The following is a 23,462-nucleotide window of genomic DNA, read 5'->3' on the forward strand; positions in this document are numbered from 1 at the left end:
CCAAGCTGGCCAAAAGTTTCTGGGAGTCCAGCGGGGTTCAGGAAGCGATTTCTTGCCGCGAATCGTTTTCCGTACGGAAAATGGCGCCGGCAGGAGATCGACTGCAGGAGGTCGTTCAGCGGGGGTTCCGGACCGCCGCTGAACGACCTCCTGCAGTCGATCTCCTGCCGGCGCCATTTTCTGTACAGAAAACGATTCGCGGCAAGAAATCGCTTCCTGAACCCCGCTGGACTCCCAGAAACTTTTGGCCAGCTTGGGGGGGCCTCCTGACCCCCACAAGACTTGCCAAAAGTCCAGCGGGGGTCCGGAACGACCTGCGTCGAATCGTTTTTGTCTATGGCCGCCGCCATTTTGCGACGGCCATTTTGCAAAATGGCGCCGGCTGAAGACAAAAGGATTCAATTGAGGGGGCCGTTCCGGACCGCGGCCGTTCTGGACCACCGCTGGATCCCCAGGTAATTTAAAGCATTTGGGGGGGGGTTCGGGAGGGTGGGGGATTTAATTTAAAGGGTCGGGGGTGGGTTTTAGGGGGTTGGCTCACGATTTTAACGATTTTTCACGATATTTTTAAAACCCAAACGGCAACAATACGATTCCCTCCCCCTCCCAGCCGAAATCGATCGTTAAGACGATCGAGGACACGATTCACATCTCTACCAGTCACACCATCGAGATGTCAGGCTGGTCCTCCGTTTGCAGACTAACAAGCTTTATGCAAAGCTTGAGAAGTGTATGTTCAAATAAGAGTCTCTCCCCTTCCTGGGGTATATCATATCCAGCACTGGGTTCCACATGGACCCAGAGAAGGTGGCTCGTATCCAGGAGTGGCCCCAGCCATCCGGCCTCCGGGCCTTACAACGCTTTCTTGGATTCGCAAACTTTTACAGACACTTCATTCCCTGATACTCTCAGCTCGTCATTCCACTCTCCGCTCTTACCAATAAAGGGGCTAATCCCAAGCAGTTGCCCCCAGAAGCGGTCTCGGCATGCAACAGCCTGAAATGAGTATTCCTTCAAGACACATGCCGGCAACACCCAGACCCCACGCATCTGTTTGTTATAGAAGTTGACGCCTCTGCTACTGCTGTAGGGACAGTGCTGAGCCAGCATTCCAGCAAGGGTACCCTGCGATCCTGCTCCTTTTTCTGCTGGAAATTTTCCCCGACTGAGAAGAATTACGGCATTGGAGATGAGATATTGGCTATCAAAATGGCTTTCAAAGAAAAGCGTCAGCGGCTGGAAGATGTTCAGCACACCTTTACCGTGTACACCGACCATAAAAATTTGGAGTACCTCCGCCATGCTCAGCGCTTGAATGCCCGCCAAGCCCATTGGTCCTTATTTTTCAGCTGCTTTGATTTTGTGCTGAGATACAGGCCAGCTTCTAAGAACACCCGGGCAGATGCACTCTCATGAGCCTTTGTGGTGGAGGAGACGCTTGAATCCTCGGGCTACATCATCGATCTGGCTCATATACTCCTGGCTGCTGCCCTGCCTGTCCCGCCTGGGAAGACCATAGTTCCACTGCGGCACTGCCAAAAGGTGATAGCCTGGGCCCATGACTCTCACACTGGGGGCCACCCAGGAAGAAGGCGAACCCTGGAGCTGCTATAGCGGTACTATTAGTGGCCGCACGTGGAGAAGGACATCAAGGCATATGTGGACTCATGTCCTACCTGTGCTCAACAAAAGCCCATAGCAGGATGACCTTGGGGGCTGATACAGCTGCTGCTGGTCCCTGAGGAACCCTGGCCCCATCTGTCCACTGATTTTGTGGTGGACCTCACCCTCTCAAGCGGCTGCTGCATCATTTGGGACATCATAGACCGATTTTCAAAGATGGCCCATTTCACTGCCCTTTCCTGTCTTCCCTTGGCTCCTGAATTGGCCAGATTATTTACCACACACATCTTTTGGTTGCATGGCCTCCCTCGACATGTTGCCTCAGACCGGGGGGTTCAATTCACTGCCAAATTCTGGCATTCCCATTGTCGCAAGTTCAATATCCAACTGGATTTCACCATAGCCTACCACCCCAGGGTAATGGTCAAGCAGAACGGATCAATCGTAACTTGAAGACCTTCCTCCAGTCGTTTGTGAATGATCGCCAGGATGACTGGGCCACCCTTTTTCCTTGGGCTGGATTCTCTCACAACTCACATGTTAATTCAGCTACAGGCTCTTCCTCATTCCTCATTGTGTATGGGAGACAACCTGCTCCACCACTCCCTATACCGTTAGCAGTGCCATCCCCAGCGGCCCAAATGACTGTCCTAGAACTTCAAGAGCTCTGGAAAAGAATCCAAGACATGATCCAAAGGGCCGCACAGAAAGCTAAGGAGGTGATGGACAAACACCGGCAGGTGGCACCCCAGTTTAAGCTCGGAGACAAGGTATGGCTTAGTACCCATCACATCAGGCTCCAGGTACCTTCCATGAGTTAGCCCCCTGCTATTTCGAGCCTTTTCCGATCATCAGACGAATTGGTCCCATCATGTATCAGCTGCGGCTGCCTTCACCCTTGAAGATTCACAACACCTTCCTTGTCTTCCTCCTCAAACCTCTGGTCCTGTCCTGGCCACACTGGAAGCCTCCAAAACCCCAAAATCTGTCTTCCGAGAATGATCAAATTTACCAGGTGAAGGAAATCTTAGACATCCAACAGCATTATAAAAGATGGGAGTACCTAATTTCTTGGGAAGGTTTTGGCCCAGAAGAGAACACGTGGGAGCCAGCCTCCAACATCTTAGATAAGAGCCTACTTAGGCAATTCCACCTTGCACATCCCAAGATGTCCAAACCCTCGGGAAGGGGGTGTAGAGGGGGTACTGTTGCGGTCACCGGCCACAGAAGTGCACGGCTGGGGTCTCCCACCCTCCTGCCCCATCCTGGGCCACACTGTTCCCACCGCTCGTCCCACACATCTCGGGCCTGCTCCTTGGCCGCTGCTTCCACGGATGCCGCTATCGCTGATCCCCCCGTTGGTCCCTCTAGGTGTGCACGGCTCTCCCCACAATTTAAAGGGCCAGTGGTGGGAAAGCTTCCTGCGGCTCTGGCTGATGATGTCAGGCTGGGGGACTATTTAAACCCTGCCTGGCCGTCTTCACCTTGCCTCAGCAACAGGTCCCACTCTGCCTAGACTAGCTGGTTGCTCCTGACTCCGTGTTCCTGCTCCTGATCTGTTCTCCGTGCTCCTGGCTCCTGCTCCCTACCTCTGACCCCGTGACTGCTTCTCTGGTTCTGACTTCGGTATGTTCTTGGATTTAGTCTTGCCTGCCACCTGCCTTGATCTTTGGCCTGTTCCTCAGTTCTTCTCGTCTGCTGCCTGTCTTGACCTCCTGCCTGTTCCTTGGTTCTTTTTGCCTGCTACCTGCCCAGACCTCTGGCTTCACTTGGATTCCATTGCTTGCTGCCTGTCCTGACCTCTGGTATGCCTGACTCCATCTGCTGTCTTCGTGGGATCCATCTTCTTCCAGAGACCTGCGCCTAAGTCCAGCCATCCCTGGTACCCAAGGGCTCAACTTGCGGGGAACGAGGGCTGGTATTGGTGAAGGTCCTGTTGGGTCTCCACACCGAGCATACCCGCCTCCTGATGACGAGGACCTGCAGGAGGTTCCCTCCTGTAGGTGGTGCCAACCTCGTCTTGGCTCAGGGGTCCACTGACCAACAGAAATGACATAAATATTAAACACTTCAGTTCGGTGTTCACTAAAGAATACCCTGGAGAAGTATCATTGCCAGATGACAAGAACGTAGATGGGGTGAAGTAGACGAAACCCCATTTACAGAAGAGAATGTTTGGGAAGTGCTAGGAAAACTGAAAGTGGACAAGGCTATGAGACTGGATGAGGTACATCCCAAGATATAGAGGGAGTTCAGAAATGTGGTGGCCGGTCTGCTGAAAGACCTGTTCAATAGATCCCTGGAAACGAGAGATTTGCCACGTGGTTGTCCTGCTTCACAGTAGTGGGAGCACAGAGGAGGTTGGAAACTGTGCTCCCACACTGTTAATTAATGGAGAAAAAATTAATGAAGACTCTGATGAAGGAAAGGATAGTGAATTATCAACCATCAGGATGCTGTCCAAGAGGCAGCATGGATAAGAGCTGTTAGACAGATCACAAGCTACTATTGCTTATTAATTACTGTCATAGCATGGATTTATCCTCTAGGAACTTATCCAAACCTTTTTTAAACTCAGTTACACTAAATGCTGTAACCATGTTATGATTTGTGGGTATGTGGGCCCTTGGCCCGAGATGCAAGTTGTTACTACCTGTGGGAAGGACCCCCACAGGTCTGCACTGTCGGGAGGCGAGGTAAGAGACAGCGGAGAGCTCTGGGTGAGGCAATGGAGAGGTCCCGGTACCAGGAGAGGACCCCTGTGGAAAGTAGACTGGAGGTAATACCTGGGCAGGGACCCCGAGGGGAGGAGTGCTAGACAGACCGCAGAGCGGGGGGTGTGAGGCTTGGCCAATCAGGAGGTACTCCGGAGGGCAACCCCGAGGGGAGGAGCAGCACAGCGAAGATGATGTAACGCCATAGGCCAACCCACCTCTGGTTATCTGGTGGTTATCAACCAGCCTCTGGTGATAACGTAGCACCACCCCGAGGAGCGGGGAAACGTTGGCAGTCTCGATATAGTACGTAGGTGGAAGCGTGCAAAGTTCCAGAGAAGCCGGACGGCGCTATCCCGAGGAGCGGGGAAGCTCTGGTAGTCACTGTAAAACATAAGTGCGGTCCCGAGGACGGGAGGCGCGGACAGTCTTGTTCAGGTTGCGGATACAACCCTGAGGAGCGGGGAAGCCCCCCTGTAGAACTCACGGATATCTGAGATGTCACAGAGGTAGTTCCAAGGAACAGGAGGCCTTGCAGGTTAGAACCCAGGAGACGCAGAGCCAGCCCAAGGAGCGGGGTAGGCGAGGAGAGCAAGTCCCCAATGCGTACACTGTCCCCAGAGGAGCGGGTACCAGACAGAGTCCAAGTCCAAGGCACGAAGCGTAGTCTCAGGAACACGTAGGCAGTAGTCAAAGACGTATGGAACTTGTTGCCAAGTCGCTAGATGAGGGCGAAGGTGGAGTTTAAATACACCGGTCTGATGATGTCATCAACTGGAGACGCCCCTGAGGTTCCTGCCGATGAGGCTTCAAAGGAGGGCCTGGTGGCGCATCTAGGAAAGTTGAGGGTGGTGGCGGCGTCCAGACCGCCATGAGGAGTCCTGGGGAACGTGGCGGTGAAAGCTGGCCCTAGCCACTAGCAGTCCTGGGGAGGGCAGGAGAGCAGTGCAGGAAGTAAGTACACGCGGTCGCAGCCATCTTTGACTGACGGTCATAAAAAACCACATCATCTGGCAATGAATTCCAGAGCTTAACTATGCGCTGAGTGAAAAAGAATTTTCTTCGATTTGTTTTAAATAAGCTACTTGTTAATTTCATGGAGTGCCCCTGATCCTTCTATTATCTGAAAGAGTAAATAACCGATTTAGATTAACTTGTTCAAGTACTTTCATGATTTTGTAGACTTCTATAATATCCCCCCTCAGTCGTCTTTTCTCCAAACTGAACATCCCTAACTTCTTTAGCCTTTCCTCATAGGGCAGCCATTCCATGCCTGCTATCATTTTGGTCACCCTTCTCTGCACTTTCTCCAGTGCAGCTATATCCTTTTGAGATGCGTTGACTAGAACTGCACAGACAGTATTCAAGGTGTGGTCTCACCATGGAGCGATACAGAGGCATTATGACATTTTCTGTTTTATTCACCATTCCCTTTCTAATAATTCCCAACATTCTGTTTGCTTTTCTTTCTAATTTTAATTTATTGAAGTTTACAACTTTCAAACAAAATATCCACTTTGTGAAGAAACATGGCATTAAATACAAAAGAAAATTACATAGAAAGGAAATTCACTTAGCAGAAACAGCCAACGCCTTTTAGACCACCATAAATTGTGTGTGTGTGGGGGGGAGCTCAGCAAAGTTAGGAGAACATCACTGAAACTAAAAAAGAATAGCAATGGCTTAACTTACACATTTCGATAATGGATGATTTTTAAAACTCAGATGTTACTGGCTTGAATCAAAATCTTCTTTGAGTCTATAAAGCTTTTAAGCTGTTCTGGTGCAAAGAATACATAATTTTCTCTATTGTATTTAGATGCATTTACATGGGAATCTTAGGAAGAAGGTTGCTCCAATAGCCAGGGTATCCTGGCGCAAGGCCAGGAAACCCTTCCTTTCTCTCCTGAGTTGTTTTAGTTAAATCAAGAAATATCCTGATTTTTTGCCCCATGAACAATGCATTTGATTTTTTAAAGTAGCAACCAAAAAGAAATGATCGGTGAAATCAAGATGCGTTTATTAGGTAGTCTGGTAAAGATGATAGCCCGACTCTGGCTGAGTTTCGCTCAAACAAATGATCTGCCTCAGTGGCTACTATAATTAAAATTAAAAACATACATAAATAAATAATACATAAATAGATACATAAAAATGAATCATAACAAATATATATAAAAAAAAATAAATCAAGATCGTACAGTTAAACATACACATCCACAGAAAAACACATACATTTAAAAAGAAATTGTTGTGAGTATAGAATAAAGCTACAAAATCCTATATTAGAAACAGGTGTTTGAACTAAGTAAAACATATATATCTCTATACCTTCAGATCTTTTGTGGTCTTGTGAGAAGTACAGTTTGATTCTTATTTGCACAAGATAGGTTTGATATTTATTATCTGGTTTTTGGAGATGGATAGAGACATGTGTCAAATTGATAAGAAAAATAATATCAATCTAAAAATGGCACAGTTCTAAAGCTGGCCTATGCTGTGTTAAAATAGGAAGGATGAAATTAATTGCGTGGTTGCTTAGCGACTATAAAATAGTGATTTAATGTATTAATTTTATTTCAATCGCTTACTGCGATGATCTTACCCGGTAGGGCAATAGACACTCTTGTGAGTTCTTATATGTTCAATTGATCATCAAATACTGGGGTTCTGTTGCGCTGGAGGTGGACCCTTGGCCTGGCGCAGGATTGGTATGGCCCTCAGGGAGGTCCCAGAGGGCGCCTGCCGCCAGGAGGCGGAGCACACGAGAAGACAGAGGCAAGCAGGAGCTTCACCAGTAACAGTCCAGGGTTTCTGCGGGTTGGGCCCTTAGTTACCCGGACCGCCTGGACTTAGGTGGGTCTCGGAGGGTCTCCTGGAGAGGTAGAGGAGAGGTGTGCCCATCATGAATAAAGGTGCGCAGCTTGTGGAGAACAACTGGACTAGACCAGAACAGATGGAACCAGAGACCAGTGGAGTGAAACAAGAACTGGAGGACCTCCGATCAAGATAGGCAGCGCCTATAGGTCTAGTTAGAAGGAGACCGCAGGTAGTGTCCGAACAGGCTGGCCTGGTGGTCAACGGGGCAGCGAAGAGAGTGTGCTTATGGAGCGCAAGGGTCAAAGCCAGGGTATCCATCCGAGGGTGGTCAGCCAAAGCAAGGGTCAGTTCCGGAATCAGTTAGAATCAGTTAGAGCATAGTCAAAGGCAAGCAAAGGTCAGTTCCAGGTGGCAGTCAACATGGTCACAGGCAAGCAGAGGTCAGGTCCAGGCAGCGGTCAGCGTGGTCAGGCAAGCAGAGGTCAGGTCCAGGCAGCGGTCAGTGGTCAGGCAAGCAGGGTCAGTACCGTGTATCAGTCCGAGAAGGTTCTACCGAGAGGAGGAGCATGAAACAGGACAGAAGCTGGGACACAGAGGACCTCGGAACACAGGAACGCAGGAGCACTAGAACAACACAGGAATGCAGGAGTACTGGAACAACACAGGAACGCAGGAGCACTGGAACAACACAGGAACGCAGGAGCACTAGAACAACACAGGAACACAGGAATGCAGGAGTACTGGAACAACACAGGAACGCAGGAGCACTGGAACAACACAGGAATGCAGGAATGCAGGAGTACTGGAACAACACAGGAACGCAGGAGCACTGGAACAACACAGGAACACAGGAATGCAGAGTACTGGAACAACACAGGAACGCAGGAGCACTGGAACAACACAGGAACACAGGAATGCAGAGTACTGGAACAACACAGGAACGCAGGAGCACTGGAACAACACAGGAGCACTGGAACAACACAGGAACGCAGGAGCACTAGAACAACACAGGAACACAGGAATGCAGGAGTACTGGAACAACACAGGAACGCAGGAGCACTAGAACAACACAGGAATGCAGGAGTACTGGAACAACACAGGAACGCAGGAGCACTAGAACAACACAGGAACACAGGAATGCAGGAGTACTGGAACAACACAGGAACGCAGGAGCACTGGAACAACACAGGAACACAGGAATGCAGAGTACTGGAACAACACAGGAACGCAGGAGCACTGGAACAACACAGGAGCACTGGAACAACACAGGAACGCAGGAGCACTAGAACAACACAGGAACACAGGAATGCAGGAGTACTGGAACAACACAGGAACGCAGGAGCACTGGAACAACACAGGAACACAGGAATGCAGAGTACTGGAACAACACAGGAACGCAGGAGCACTGGAACAACACAGGAGCACTGGAACAACACAGGAACGCAGCAGAACTGGAACAGACACTGGATCAAGGAATGCAGGAACACTGGAACAACACGAGATCAAGGAACGCAGAAACAAGACAGGATCAAGGAACACAGGACGGCAACTATCTACACCGGAGGTGTCGACCCGCTTGCTAAGGCGAGGTCCTGGGGACAGGGCCTCGCTTTAAATAGGAAGTTCAAGTGGCTGCGGCAGCGGGGGACGCCGGACTGGGGCCTGTCGGAGTGCAGCCAAGGTGAGCAGGGTCGTCAGCAGTGGGGCCGCAGGTTCATCTAAACGTGCCAAGCGTTGTCACACGATATGGCGAGGGACTCTGTTTTGATAGTTACACCGGCTAGAAATAATTATAGTTTATAGTTTATTGATTTTTCTATACCGCCGTATTGGCGTTAGCCTTCACAGCGGTTTACAATTTAAAACAGTAATGGAAATACAATAAATACATCCAATAAAAGATAACAGCTAAAATTTTTAAAAGCACATTAATCAAGTATTTAGCTGTTAAAAATAGAAATTAAAATTATTAAAATAATAAAACTATTCCTCGAGGTATTATTCAGAGCTAAAAAAGTTAAGACAGATTAATAAGAAAAACAACATAAGAATTATATAACAAAACATGACATAAAATAGGTTCTGCCTGTAGCTAAAATCTGAATCATTCATTTAAACCTGTATCTGGCCATTTGGAGTCTTATGTATTTGAAACCTATGGTCCATTTTCCATGTACGCGCATTTAAATAGCCAGGTTCTTGGGCCTAGACGATGCGCCCGCTCAATTGTGACATCAGACGCATACTCTGAAGAAAGGAGTTCAGAGGCTATCCACCGTTCCAACATATTCAGCAACTCTTGGTCCGGGATGTTTTCTGGAAACCTCATGAAATGTAAGTTGTTTTTTCGTGACCAGTTTTCAGATTCATCAAGTTTGTCATCCCGGCTTTGCTCTTTTTCCAATGCTGCCATCTTCCTTTCTAGACCCAGCAGATCATTCTCTAATATGCCGATCCTATTCTCCTCCAATTCCATCCATCCCCCGAATTCAGCCATCGAGCTTTGTATCTCATTTCTCTGGTCCAATATGTGGATCTGCCTGGGATCTAAGGCTGCTACCACTGTCGCAGTTATTTTGTCTTCTAATGAGTTTTCGGCAGAATTGGCTAGTGCTTTAGTTGTTGTGGTGTTCATTTTGGATTCAGGGCCTTCAGTTTTTCTTTCTCTTTTCTTATTGATTTTGTAGCCATTACCCTAATATGTACCTCCAGAAATTTAGCCCGCAGCTTGCAGATGTACAACCCTCGCTTTCAAAACTGATCAGATCCTAAATTTGAGCAAGGGACATGCAGAATTTGGAAGCGGTATTCGGAGCTTGACTCGAACGTGTCTAATCAAGCCTACCACATCATGTTACCTCCCAGGTCCTCCTTTTTTGTCTTACAGGAGCAGGGATTTTTGGGTTGGTCCATGATTGGTTTAAATCTTATCTCACTGAAAGTACTCAGCAAGTTGTTTTTCATCTCACTATTCTGTTACGTGTGCCGTCCACGGCAGACCCATGGCACGGCCCCCTCACCTTTCCTCTGGTTCCTCCTCGCTAGTGGCGGTGGGCCACCAGCTCCGACCTTGGGACTCCTCCGGTTGCCTCCGGCTTGCCACAGACCCCAGCGTTCCAGGTCATGATGCTACTGCTTGTCGGGCCTCTCCGCATGACCATGGAGAGAGACGCCACTACCCGTGCCGCACCCCTCCCTAGGCGCGCACATCGCTGATCCTTATGTAGGGACCGTGGCGGGAACCTGGCCACGGCCCCGGATGATGACGTCAACCTCTTCATAGTATTTAAGCTCAGGCCTCACTCCATAGCGTTGCCTTTGCAACAGGTCTCGCTGGTCGAGTACTTGTTGCTGCTAAGAGATTCGTCTCTACTCTACGTTCCTGATCCTTGTTGTTCCTGGTTCCTAGTTCCTGCCCTGCCTATGCTTCGGATTGATTACACGGACTTTGACTTTGCTTCGCCTGACCACGTATTGCCTATCTCCAGACCCTGACCTTTGCTTTGTCCGACTACGCTATTGACTTCTCCGTGATCAGACTTGCCACAGCCCCTGGATTGCCGCCGGCCCTGACTCAAGCCTACCATTGGAAGCCTCTTCTGCCTACTCCCTGGACTTGGACTTATCAGGCTTCGGCCTACCTTTGCTCGAGCGCCCTCAGTCTGCCTTTGTATCATTGGCGCCCGAGTTTCCAGAATCTTACCCAGTCCAGAGTAGGACTGCACCATCCCTCGCCTGCTGTCTCTGGGCTGAACCAACTTCTCTTGCTATTCTGTCTCGAGGCCCACCTAAATCCTGTTGCTCTCAGCACCCAAAGGCTCAACTCACAGAGAACGAGGGTATAGGTGAAGCTCCAGCGGCCTCTGCCTATCAGCCCACTCCGCCTGCTGACTGTGGGGACCCATAGGTCCTTACCTACGGGTTGCGTCAACCCCACCTCGGCCCAAGGGTCCACCACCGATGCAACATGTTCACGCTGGCATAACATTACCTCTGGAGTACCACAGGGCTCTGCTCTATTAGCTGTCCTATTCAATATATATCTAGCACTCAATTGCAAATTGCTGTTGGGAATTTGCAATGGGTATAGGTTGTATGCTGATGACATCCAGTTTTTTATCAAAATGTCACTATCATGGGCTGACTCTTGTGAGGTAGTTTTCATTTGCATAAATGCGATAAAGGCTTGGAGGTCACATAATAGGCTTGTGTTCAATCTGTCTAAAACAGAGCTCATTCTGTTATCTAGGAAGCCTTCTATTTCCTATTCCCTGTCTATGTCTGTAGCTGGCACTTTGCTGCCCATCGCCCATTATGTGAAAATCCTGGGTGTGCTGTTTGACTCTAAACTCTCCTTTCAGCCCCAATTCAAGTCCATTTTGCGCAATAGGTTTTTTTAAACTTAGAGTGCTGCGAGGTCTTAAACCTCTCCTTGAACCATCAGATTTTCATACAGTGCTTCAAGCATTTATTTTGCTTTTTTTTTTTTTTTTTTAATTTTCAAAATTATATATATTTTCACAAGAATACATTCTTGTACAGATTTATCGGTACACTAACACAGGAAATAACAAATGAAGAATAAAGACTTCTCTTATTAGGCATTATCTGCAGCTAAAATATAAGAAATATAAGGAGGCAGAAATAAGAGCGTCACATAAGAAATTAAAAATAGGAAACAGTAATGCCGAGTAGTTGCACAACATATAACTTATGCCGAACCACTAGTGAATACCTCTCGGGTACGCTCAACCAAAAATGCTCCTGAGTTGATCAGGTTCAAAGAAAACATAATTTACATTTAAATATCTTATACAACATTTGCACGGATATCTAAAAATAAATCGAGCCCCTAATTGAAGTATTTCAGATCGCATTGTTAGAAAATTTTTACGACGTAATTGAGTAGACTTAATCACATCTGGATAAATCCAAATCTGACGGCCATAGAAAAGGAATTGCCTATATCTAAAGAAAAATTTCAGTATATTATTACGGTCTGACAAAAAGGCAAATGAAGCCAACAGCGGTCTTCTCTGATTAATCTTCATGTCCTGTGACATTTCCAGTGATGGTGTCTGTCTTTCAGCTGCTTCCTCTGCCCGATCCGTCTGCTGTAAATAATAGGCTTTTATAATAGGCATTGCTGACTCTGGAATTTTCAATATTTGCTGTATACATATCTTAAACAACTCAAGAGGAGAAATTATATTTATTACAGGAAAATTCAACACTCTAAGATTATGTAATCTAAGCGCATTTTCAGTATTCTCCAATCTTCTATTATTGACTAAATCTGATTGAACAAGCTTTTGCTGTTCTTTATCTATGGTGGTAATCCTGTGCTCAGAGTTTTCTACCTTCTCATTGAAAGTAGAAATCAGGTTGGTATTCAACACAGTTGATTTTTTGTTTCCAAAGTTATTTGGGACAAAGATGTTATTGAGGATTCAATTAATTTTAAAGCTGTCCATATTCCCTCTAAAGACATTTCTTCAGGATATTGCAGTTTGAGACCGGATATCAAAACAGGTTGTGCACCTCCCGATTCCACCTTAGTGCTCATGCTCAGCCCAGTACCTTGTGAAGAAATCATTTGACACAGCATGATACTCCTCAGTCATAGAGCCTTGATCGAATTCACCCGTGCCTCCGGGTCTCATCCCAACCTCTCCTCGTGACTCCATGATTTCCTCCAGGGTCTCGCTCTGGCTCTGCTTCTCTCTGAACAAACGCCAAGGAGTTTCCAGCCATCGCCGGCACTGAGATAGGCATGTCCGCTCGTCCGGGGTGAGCTGGCCTGTTCGACGCACCGGGACTCAAGGTGGTATCAAAGGTCAGAGGGGATGGCGTATGCTCCACCGTCATCCCCCCAGTGACCAAACCTTCCAGTGACGATGTTGCCACTCCTACGAAGAAGCCCTCGATGCGAGGTTGAAGGGGATCGGAAGAGGGTGAGCCAACAATCACTCCCCTAAGTTTCCCCTTTCTTTTGGTATGTGGCATTATTAGGAAATCTCAGAAAAAGAAAAACCATGCAGCAGGAGACCCAACGCAGCTTCCTACTCGGCGGCCATCTTGCCTCCTTATTTTGCTTTTATTGGACTACTGTAACACTGTTTGTTGGTTTGCCTGATTTTATGTTTAAATCATTGCAAACTTTACAGAATGCTGCTGCTAAATTGATTGGTGGCAGAAACATTCCTGATCATATATTATTCCTGTTTTGACTAGTGTTCATTTGCTGCCTGTTGACTTTCGTGTTAAGTATAAAATTGTTACTCTAGTTCACAAGCTTAATACCTTCAACTCGGTACCTTGGGAAAATGCCATGCTCCATTTGTACAATCCTGCTCCTGCCCTGTACTCTTTTCAGTGAGGGTTGCTGGATGGATGTTCCCCTGTACTTCATACACGTCTCATGGAGACACAGGAATGAGCTTTCTTGGTTGCTGTCCCAGTTCTCTAGAATTCACTGCCTGCTGTATTACATCTTATCATTTGTACTAAAATATTCAAGTCTCAGCTGAAAACATATCTGTTCCGACTTGCTTTTGCTTAATTGATGTTTAAGTTCTGTGATGTTTACTTTGTGATTACTGATGTTTTTAGTTATCTTTTTATTAAATTTTGTTTTAATCGGTATTTTTAGGTGTATTTGGATTATTATATGTATCGTAATTCCATTTTATTGTTTGAATTATGTAAGCATTTTTGTATGTCACCTAGAGTTCATCACTAGGCGACTAATAAATAAATAATAAATACATAAATATTCTGGAATTCCCTCCACCTTTGGATAGTAGAAATAGACAAATCTTGGTAGATCTCAATTTTATGACCCATCCATTACTGGTGGGCCAGATTTCCTTGCAGTTGTAGCAATCTTTTCTTCAAAAGGAAGCTGTGGAAACATGCAATGATGTCCCTTGGTTTTATTATTACACACCCAACCCCAGTGCCCTATTGCGCCCTTTCTGGTTTAATCACAGGCACCTCCACTGATTTCTCATCCAGCCCCAGCACTGCAGTACATATGCCTGGAGACATCTGGAAACAATCCCCAGACTCAGTCTTTTCCAGGACTCCTCTGGATCGTAGGTTCGCCCTACGGGGACCTGTTTTTCCATTCCCTCGATATGCAATGATAATTCCTTGTTTGCTGACAATAAATTGTTATGAGCCTCCTGCCATCACACCATATCAGAGGCCTATTCATCCAGCCTGGCATTCACTTTCCCTCTACCTGGCAACTCAGGTCATTAATGTCACTGTGGCAACTCAGTTTATCATAGCCCTGATCTCCTTTTAAGGCTGGCCATATTGCCCCTGAGGCCCCAAATCATCCTGTGAAACGCCGCGTGGGACAGCATGCCATCGCCTGTACCTTCCGATCGGCAGCCTCCACCTCCGGCTCCTCATGCTCCTTCGCTGCAATCACCAATCAGGCCTCAGTGCCTGTCGCACTCGCGAAGGAGAAGTGCTTTAGGTCAACTTAATTTTTTTTGTGACACACCGTCCTGACTCACAAAACCACCGATGCTGCTCTCACTCAGTTTGAAAAGGCACACTAGGTTTGCGATGAAAGGGGATTTTATTTGATTTGGCCCTGGGAGCCTCTAATTCAGACAGCCATCTTGTTTGATGTACTTCCATCCCTTGTCTCCCGTCTTTATCTCTCCTTCCTTCATTCCTCTTCTCCCTCTGGTCTTTCCCCTCATATCCCAAGACCAATTTCCTCCTTTTTTCCTTCAAGCCATTCTATTCACTTTTCTGGTGCATCAGCTCTCGTCTCTTCGTCTCTCTCTTCAGGCTAGTGGCAGAGCACATGGCAATAGTGGGAAATGTTTCTCATTGCTATGATAACCCAGTTTTCTTCTCTGCTTCGCTCCTCATTGTGCAGCAGAGGCTGAAAAGTTCTGACAGCCACAGTCAGCCCCTATCTTGCCACTTCTTCATGAAGTGCAGCAGTGGGGGTTACAATTGGTTCCTCTCTTCCCCACTTTTGCTAAAAATGCAGCAGTGCAGTTTGAGGCTTCTAATGATGTGAGCGGTCCCTCTCTGTCCCTCTTACTCCTGGGTTGCAGCATCTGAGGTGAAGTTTTCGGGGCCATAATAGGCCCCCTCTCTCATTCTCCTGGCCTGTGGAGGCAGCTCATTTAATTACAGGTAGTAGCAGCCCATTCATTTACACCCTAGCTAAAATTTCTTGCATCACTTCTGGAGGACCCCCCAGGAATGGTCTCTCGCGAATCCTAGGTTGAGGATCATTGTTCTAGGAGCCAAAGGAACAACAAGCAAGAGATCAAAGTTTCTTAGAACTGAGTTGTGTGAGCAAACAATTGAATCTATGCAGGGTTTAAAGTACTACCAAAACTCTCTGCTACTCTTTCATTTTTTGGACTAACTGCAACGGCTCCTCACAAATCTCCCACTGAACCATCTCTCTCTCTCTAGTATAGTCTGTCCAAACTTTGTTGCGTGACTTATGTTCCTCAAATAAGGTTATGACTATGTAATAACCTCTTCTTAAGTCAGCTTGCGGGCCAAAACCGGCCCATGGGTGGCTGTACTCCACTGCCATTAGCAATGGTAACATGGAATAGACTTAGTTTTTGGATACTTGCCAGATTCTTATGGCCTGGATTGGCCACTGTTGGAAACAGGATGCTGGGCTTGATGGACCCTTGGTCTGACCCAGTATGGCATTTTCTTATGTTCTTATGTTCTCAGTGGTTCCATGTGTCCTAATCTGTGTGCTTCCCCCTGTCCCTCCTCCTTCCTGATTTCCTTTGCTGGGCCTGCGATCAGTGGCATAGCAAGGGGGGTGGGGGGGCCATGTGCCCAGAGAGCCACGTCTAAAGGGGGCGCAGCAGCTTCTGTTCTTCTCTAATATCAATTGAAAATCCACCCAACCAGCTCACCTGAGACAGGCAATCATTTATTGCCACCACTCACACTATGCCAAGTCCTAATTGGTTTGGCTGCTCTACAAAAGCAACATGGTGAGCAATGAGCAAGCTGTACACAGTGAAAGCAAACCAGCATGTCTGAAGTGCTGTGCTGCTTCTCTGCGCTGCTGCTGGCGGTAAATTGGCTGTCCAGACAAGAGCAGGACTCGCCTGCTTATTTGTGTGGGTGCCCGGAATGAATTTGCAAGGCCACAGATCAGAGTTGGAGTCCCGTATTTTTCCTTGGTGTCAATCTGTGTATCCACGGTGTCTCTTTCTTTTTGTCAGTATGTATGCACGTCTCTCCTTCCCTCCCCCAACCACTACGGCAGCATGGGCCAAACGATGCTGCTCTTTCTCAGGGCCCCTCCCTCTGTAGCACTGTGGCGGCGGGAAGTATTCTATTCTTTGTCCCGACTTCCTCTCTCATCTCTGCCTCTACTGCTTTCTGTGCTGGCAGGAGGCAACCCGCAGATCTCTTGCGCTGCTGCCTCACTACCAGCTGAAGTCCTCCCATGGCTGATCTCTCTCCTTCTCCCCCCCAACCACCATGGCGGCATGGGTGCCTCCCCTTTGTATTACCACAGCAGGGGGAAGAAGCAGAGGTTTAGGGAGTGAAAAGAGAGAGAATGCTAGTGAGATAGTGATGAGCGTGAGAGAGTGTGTGAGTGTGAGAGAGTGCATGTGTGTGGGCCAGAGTGGGGGAGAGCGAGTGTGTGTGGGGCAGAATGAGTGTGTGTGTAAGGCATTGTGGGGCAGAGTGAGTGTGTGTGTGTGGGTCAGCATGTGGGACAGCACATAAGGGAGAGGAGAAAGTTTGTGCTCCTCCTCCCTCTCCCTGCACCTGACTAATCCACAACAATTTCATGGTGACTGGAATCAAAAGTTCACAAGGTACTGAAAACAGGGCATTTTTTATTCTTATTAATGTAACCCCTATTTTGGAAGGATTGTTGCTTCTAAGGGCACATAGCAAATGTATTTCTTTGAGCTGCTCCGGCTAGCATGTTACATCCACGCTTGACTCTCAATTCCTGGGTGGATTTCTTTTTATGAGGGGAAGCTTCTCGCATATGGCCCATATGATGTGAAAAGGTTGCCAGTGTGTGTATTCTGTATTTGGTGCTTCCTGTGAGGTGAGAGGCTGTAAGAATTCAGAGAGGATCAGGTCTAAGTGTTAAATAAAAGTGTATTGATTGGTACTCATAAATTAAAGACCATCCATCCATAATATTTATTTATTTATTTATTTATTTATTTATTTTTAACTTTTCTATACCGACGTTCCTGTAAAAGATACAAATCACATCGGTTTACAATGCAACTGCAACATTCGCTCAGGAGCGATACAAAGAACAGGGGAAGACAATTAACCGTGGAGCAGGGTCATAACAGATTAACAAAAACAAATGAGTTGATAACTGAAAAAAAAACAACAGAATCATTGAGCTGGACTGTAGTGTCTGAATGGAATGTCAGCTAATGCCCCATTGCAACGCAGCAAATTTTAATGCCAGTCCGGGGCTGGTGTAAAGGTATGCCACGCTCAAGGGCTCATTGATAAAAACAAAAAATCATGCTTTTCTGCAGTTCCTCCTATTAGTATTGTAGCGATACTAAGTAGGAGGAACCACAGAAAGCAGATTCAGGTAAAAAAAAAATATTGGGTAAAAAAAAATAGTTCTGGGTGTCAACAATATAAATGCACAAGATTACAGTCCAGGCCACATATCTTGTGCGTTTGATAGGGTGGAGTGGGGATACCTGTTTCATATTTTGCGCTGTGTGGGAATTGAGGGGTTTCTTTTACGGTTTGTTCAGCTTTTGTATCACGACCTACTGCGTTTATTGTTGCCAAACAGATTGCAATCGGATGTGTTCCTGGTCCATAGGAATATGCGACAGGGCTGCCCTCTCCTCTTTTCCTTTACAGCTCAAACCCCCTTCTTTTATTCATCCAATCTGCTCGGACGGTGAAAGGGGTATGACTTCATATAGAAGTTTTCAAATACGCAGCCTTTGCTGATGACATTTTGGTCTTTTTAACAGACTCCAAGCGTTCGTTACCCTTTCTTTTATCATTATTTCGGGAGCTTAACCCAGACAAATCTGAGGCCTTGGCCTTTCTGGAGGTACCGGGAAGATGGGGGGAGCCTTTTCCCATGCACTGGGCCGGAGATACTCTCCGATATCTCGGGGTTCGTTTTTCTACTCAGCTGTCTAAATTGTATGATTTAAATATTTCCGCTTTGTTAAAGTCTTCCCAAGAATGGATGCTGGCCTGGAACGCCTTACCACTTTCCTTGGGAGGAATAATAATTTATTCAAAGTGGTCATTCTCTCCAAATGGCTCTATGTTCTCCAGAATTTGCCTCTTTCTATTAAATATAACGATCTGGCGTGCTTAGACAAAGTATTGTGTTCTTTTATATGGCGGGGTAAGAGGTCCAGGATCTCCTTACATTGGCTGAAAGACAAGTGGGGTATGGGAGGTCTGAGTGTTCCTGATTTGGCAATCTACAATTTAGCGAATAACTTGCGAATCGTGCGAGAGTGGCTCTTGGGAGGCTCCTTCTACGTTAATCTTTCAGCAGAAAGAGCGTTGGTGGGCCCCTTGGACTTGTGGTATGTTCTGAGGCTCCTGCGGACCGGCTTCCAACCTCTCTAGTGCATAACATTCTATTTTCCCCCATTAGAAAAGCTTGGATTACCTTAACCAAATTGATGAAGATGCCTCGGGTCTGTGCTTACTTGTTGCCAATTTGAGGTAACCTGGACTTTATCCAGGCTCTGAATTTGCTGGATTTCAGTTTTGGGCCTCTAAGGAAATTACTCAGTTGGGATATATTTTGGACGACACAGGCCGCACGCTTACGCTACAAGGGCTGAAAGACCTATATGGTCTTCGTAGCGCTCATGCATTCCCTTACCTACAAATACAACATTACATTAAGTCCTTGCCAGCTGCCTCCTTGCAACCAGCAGTATTTCATTCCTTGGATGCTCTGTTCCTTTTTGACAAAGCGCAGTGCCCCTCTCTGTCCCAGTATTACAAAAGTTTAAAAAGTTTCACACGTATAAATAATTGTTCTATATTAGCGGAAAGATGGAATAAGGATGGGGTACTCACGGTGTCTGCACCTCTTCTTCAGTCTTGTTTTAAGCATGTGTCTGTTGTCTCCCCGAACATGTATTATAGGGAAATGTAGTACAAGTTCCTTCAGAGAGCATAATTGTCTGCCTCAGTGACCTTCCACTCAAAACTCCTTCCTACAGCGGACTGTGAAAAATGCCGCATGACTGTTGGTACACTATCTCATTCTTTTTGGGTATGCCCTCCTATCAAGCGTTTTTGGGGACAGATTATACGCTATGTTGCTGACCTGTTAAGAATTTCACTCCTGTTCTCTCCAAAATTATGGCTCTTTGACTGTATTCCCCCTTTATTGGTTCAAGGTATTGGACCTCACTTATTTCTTAAAAAGGCAAGTTTAGTAGGGAAAAAAAATGATTCTCCTATGTTGGAAAGGATCTGAAGTCCTGTCTTTTTGGGCATGGCGTAATCACTTGCACAGTGTGAGGCAGATGGACAATATGACATCCCGCTTCTCTCCAAATCACCAATGCAAATTTTTGCAGATATGGGAACCATATATTCAAGCTCTACCACATAGGTCCAGGAGTTTGATTCTGAATGACTGATATTCATTGGCATTGACATTGGTTCTGTACTATGTTGGTACAGTGCTGGATTTGTCTCTTTGATTATGGATGGGGGAGGGGGAAAGGGGGGTAAAGGGTGGGCTTGAGTACAATGTTTGCATCTTTACTGTTGTTATTTCATGTTTCTACTTTAGGGTGCTTCAGAAATCCTGCATCCAAGCCTTGGTCTGATTGTTTACTATTTAAAACCAATAAAAATTATTTGAACAAGGTCACTGGATTGATTTATTAGAAAATGTTTTTTAGTTTCTTCCAGGATGTCTTGTTAGTTGACGTATGATGATTTATGTTATTTGATTGTATATGTTTATTGTAATCTGTTTAGCACAGTTGCACTGCTGTAAGCGGAATATACACATTTTTCAAGAAATAAAGAAAACAGATTGTTTCTAGACCTTCTGTAGATTTATAGTCCATTCCTGGACACTGGGGAACTAAGTTTGTTGGGTACCCCCTTCCATAATTCTGGATAGACCTTATGTGTTGGGTTGTGGTATTCACACATATTCTGCTGCAGCATTTTAGTAGATACATTTCGCAGTTGCAAGGCCTTATGTCCACGTCCTTTTTCCCCATATGGTCTCACATTTTCACCTGAACCAGATTTTTCTTTCAGCCTTTGCAAGGAGGATTGTCTTGGAAAGAATAGGTCTCTTTGCTTCTGGATGTTTGTCGGGTATATAGAAGCCAAATCACTAAGGTGACTAATTGGTGACTAATTGGTGTAGGAAGACTGATAGACTTTCAGTTTATTCGTCTGTCCTTATAAATGAGAGGCAGCTTCGTAAGAGTCCTTAGCCTGCTGGATTAAAGAGGTGATCTCTTCAGGATATTTGTTGGTGTTGGAAGGTTACGGAGTCACTTTGTGCTCTTTCTACATGAACTCAGGCTTCTTTGTGGTGGTGTCTGCTATTACTCCAGAAGATATTGTAAGGCAGCCACTTGGTCATTTCTGTGTTTGTTTACTAAGCATTACAGATTGGATATCAGGTTAAAGCAGATGTAGCCTTTAGGGGCAAGCATTCTGAGGGCTTGAGTACTTCTTAAGTGTTTGGACTGGCCTAGCAGGATGATAAGGAAGGAGAAATTTAGTTTTAATTGCTGATTTCTTTCTTTGAAGTATGTAGACCAGTTCAGGACCCTTCTAGTGGCTGCAGTTTGTTTCAGTTCTGGAACTTTCAGGTTTAGTAAATGAGACACCTTGTTATCACTCCTGGTTATGGGGTTCCCGAGTGTTTTCTGAATCGTTTGATTCTTTGTTAAGTCTCTTTCCCGTTTTCCCTGCTGGTTTCCATAGGGGGAGATTTCTTGGAGGCTATTGTTCATTAGTGGTTCTATTTCAGAGTTTGTTAAAACTTTGTATATTAGGGGATATTTGTTTTTGCCATTGCTTTGTCATAAAAATACTGGCAACTAGCTGTGCTATAGCAATAGTAATACCAATGGTGACATTGCTGGAAAAGTTGTGTTCTCTTTCTCCATCTGCTGGCAGGGAAGTGTATATAAATACACACACACACACACACACACACACCTGCATGTCTGGACTGGTTGAGCAAGATTGAAGGAAAGGAAATGAACAGGTAAGACCAAATTTTTCCATTTAGTGTGACATAACAATATAATCATTTGGGTAATTTATAAAGGAGATTTTGTCAGTTGATCAGAAAGCCCTTTGAATCCTACTGGGGAGAGAGAGCTCTGCTGTCTAAAGCAATCACTATAGGCCTTGGGTTCCTATATAAATATTTTGGCATATTTGACTCAATATTTCACAGTTTTGAGGTAGATGAAGTTAGTATCAAGTGTAATAGTTATCTGTTAAAATGCTATGGAGAGAAGTGCACTGTAAGAAAACACATTTTATTTTATTTTTTTTAGATTAAGTTGACTCTTCAGATATTTTTTTTCAAAATGATGACCACAAAGCCTAGACTTGTTGTTCCTTATGGCCTGAAGACTCTACTGGAGGGACTGAGCAGAGCAGTTCTCAGAATACAACCACCAAGTATTGCCCAATTTGCATGTATATATTTCACAGAGTTACTTCAGTTTAGAGATGGTATGTTCATGTTTATATTTTATAAACCATTCTCAGAATTGAAAACCATTTAAAAATGGGACACTTTCTAATATTTATCATTTATTTTAGCAAATCCTTCCCTGGACATAAAGGACCTTGTTAGAGAATTTCAGCATGGCAAAGGTAAGAAACTGACCAAATACTTCCTTCCTGCGTGATTTAGCTCCTATTTATAGTGCCCTTAGACATGTTGGTTTAGGGATGACCCAGTGGAAATTCAGTGCTCTACATGTGGAATATCTGGGCATGCCACTTTAAAGATTTACATTGTATTTGTTGGGGCAAACAGAAACACCTAGGGGCTACATAAGAGAAGATACTGAATAAGCTCGGTGGTGGTGAAAAATAATTTCTACTGTATCTTCTTGGCCAAAGAAGAGCACCATGATCTATGAGGGTAAGGGTTGTGAAAGGTAATAGAAAGGAAAATCCAGTAAATGAAAACCATGGTTCCCTGATGCCAAAGCCTGCATCCCTCCGAGGATCAACAGAAAGAAGCAGCTGTTGAGAAGATCCAGGAGTGATTGGCTGTAAGAGAACCAGCCACTGAGTAGTGTAACAAACTGAATGAAGTAGTGTATGGGACTTGGGTGGGTAGCTCTGTTTGGGTGTGGCTAGAGATTAAAGAAATCTGATTATTACCATTTAAAGCACCAGCCTTGAAAATGAATCACTCTGAGAAAATCAGACTAGCAGTGGATGAACATGGATTTTTATGTGACTTCTCTGCTTTATTTGCTTAGGATAGTAGTCAGAATATGTTTTTTACCACATCTTTAGTGTTGAGGAGCCGGTTTAGCTGAGGAAAAACAAAGCAAGGGTTAAGGAAAATGAGCAGTGGACATTAGAGGCCATTTATTAGTCCCCTTAGGGTCTAAACTCCTCCTTTGCTTTAGTTTAGTTTACTTATAACCATTTCATTCAAAGCAAGTTTACCCATCCTTAGGGTAGCCTTTGGCATTGGCAGTGGCAGTTGTTTCATTGGCTTGGTACACTGCATGTAAGCCTCTGGGCGTTTCATATGATAATTATTAGACATATCAGTTTAAAGATTATGCACACTCTTCACTGATTCCCTTGTTTCTTGAATCTTTTTTGCATTTATTTATGTTTTGATTTTTTAGAATGAAAGTAATAAAGCCAAAGAGATGCACGTTTTCTAAGTCATTGCCATCAATAATTTTAAACTGAAAATTGCTAAAAATTAAAAAATCAGCACCCCATAGTGAACAACAGTTTCCACCAAGTTCCTCCTCTCCCCAAACCCTCTTCTCTATTGTCATGAGTATTGTCATGGGTGATACTGTATAAGTTTCTCTTAATTTTGTCCTTGGTATGGCATCCATACTGTAGATTTATTTCCAATTGCAGAGCTTATATTATTTCTATTTCAGTTAATACCTGCTAGTTTCCAATCCATGAAATACATTTATTTTTTTTGCATTAGGATGTCCTGATCTAATTTACCGCTCTGTGTTTTGATATGGACTAAAAGCTGGTTCAGGACAGACACTTTTGTGACTGGTAAATGAGATGTGACTGTTGATA

General features: G+C 45.4%; 1 protein-coding gene across 1 annotated transcript in view; it reads left to right on the forward strand.

The window, feature by feature from the left end:
• CABYR (calcium binding tyrosine phosphorylation regulated) overlaps window positions 1-23,462 on the forward strand; it is a 223,807-nt gene that overhangs the window by 20,516 nt on the left and 179,829 nt on the right. The window contains exons 2-3 of the mRNA XM_029591145.1: window positions 21,713-21,893; window positions 21,984-22,037. Of these exons, the coding sequence (XP_029447005.1) occupies window positions 21,746-21,893; window positions 21,984-22,037 (202 nt within the window). The 5' untranslated portion in view covers window positions 21,713-21,745. The remainder of the gene's footprint in view (window positions 1-21,712; window positions 21,894-21,983; window positions 22,038-23,462) is intronic.

This window comes from Rhinatrema bivittatum, chromosome 2 (assembly GCF_901001135.1).
Source record: "Rhinatrema bivittatum chromosome 2, aRhiBiv1.1, whole genome shotgun sequence".
NCBI lineage: Eukaryota > Metazoa > Chordata > Amphibia > Gymnophiona > Rhinatrematidae > Rhinatrema > Rhinatrema bivittatum.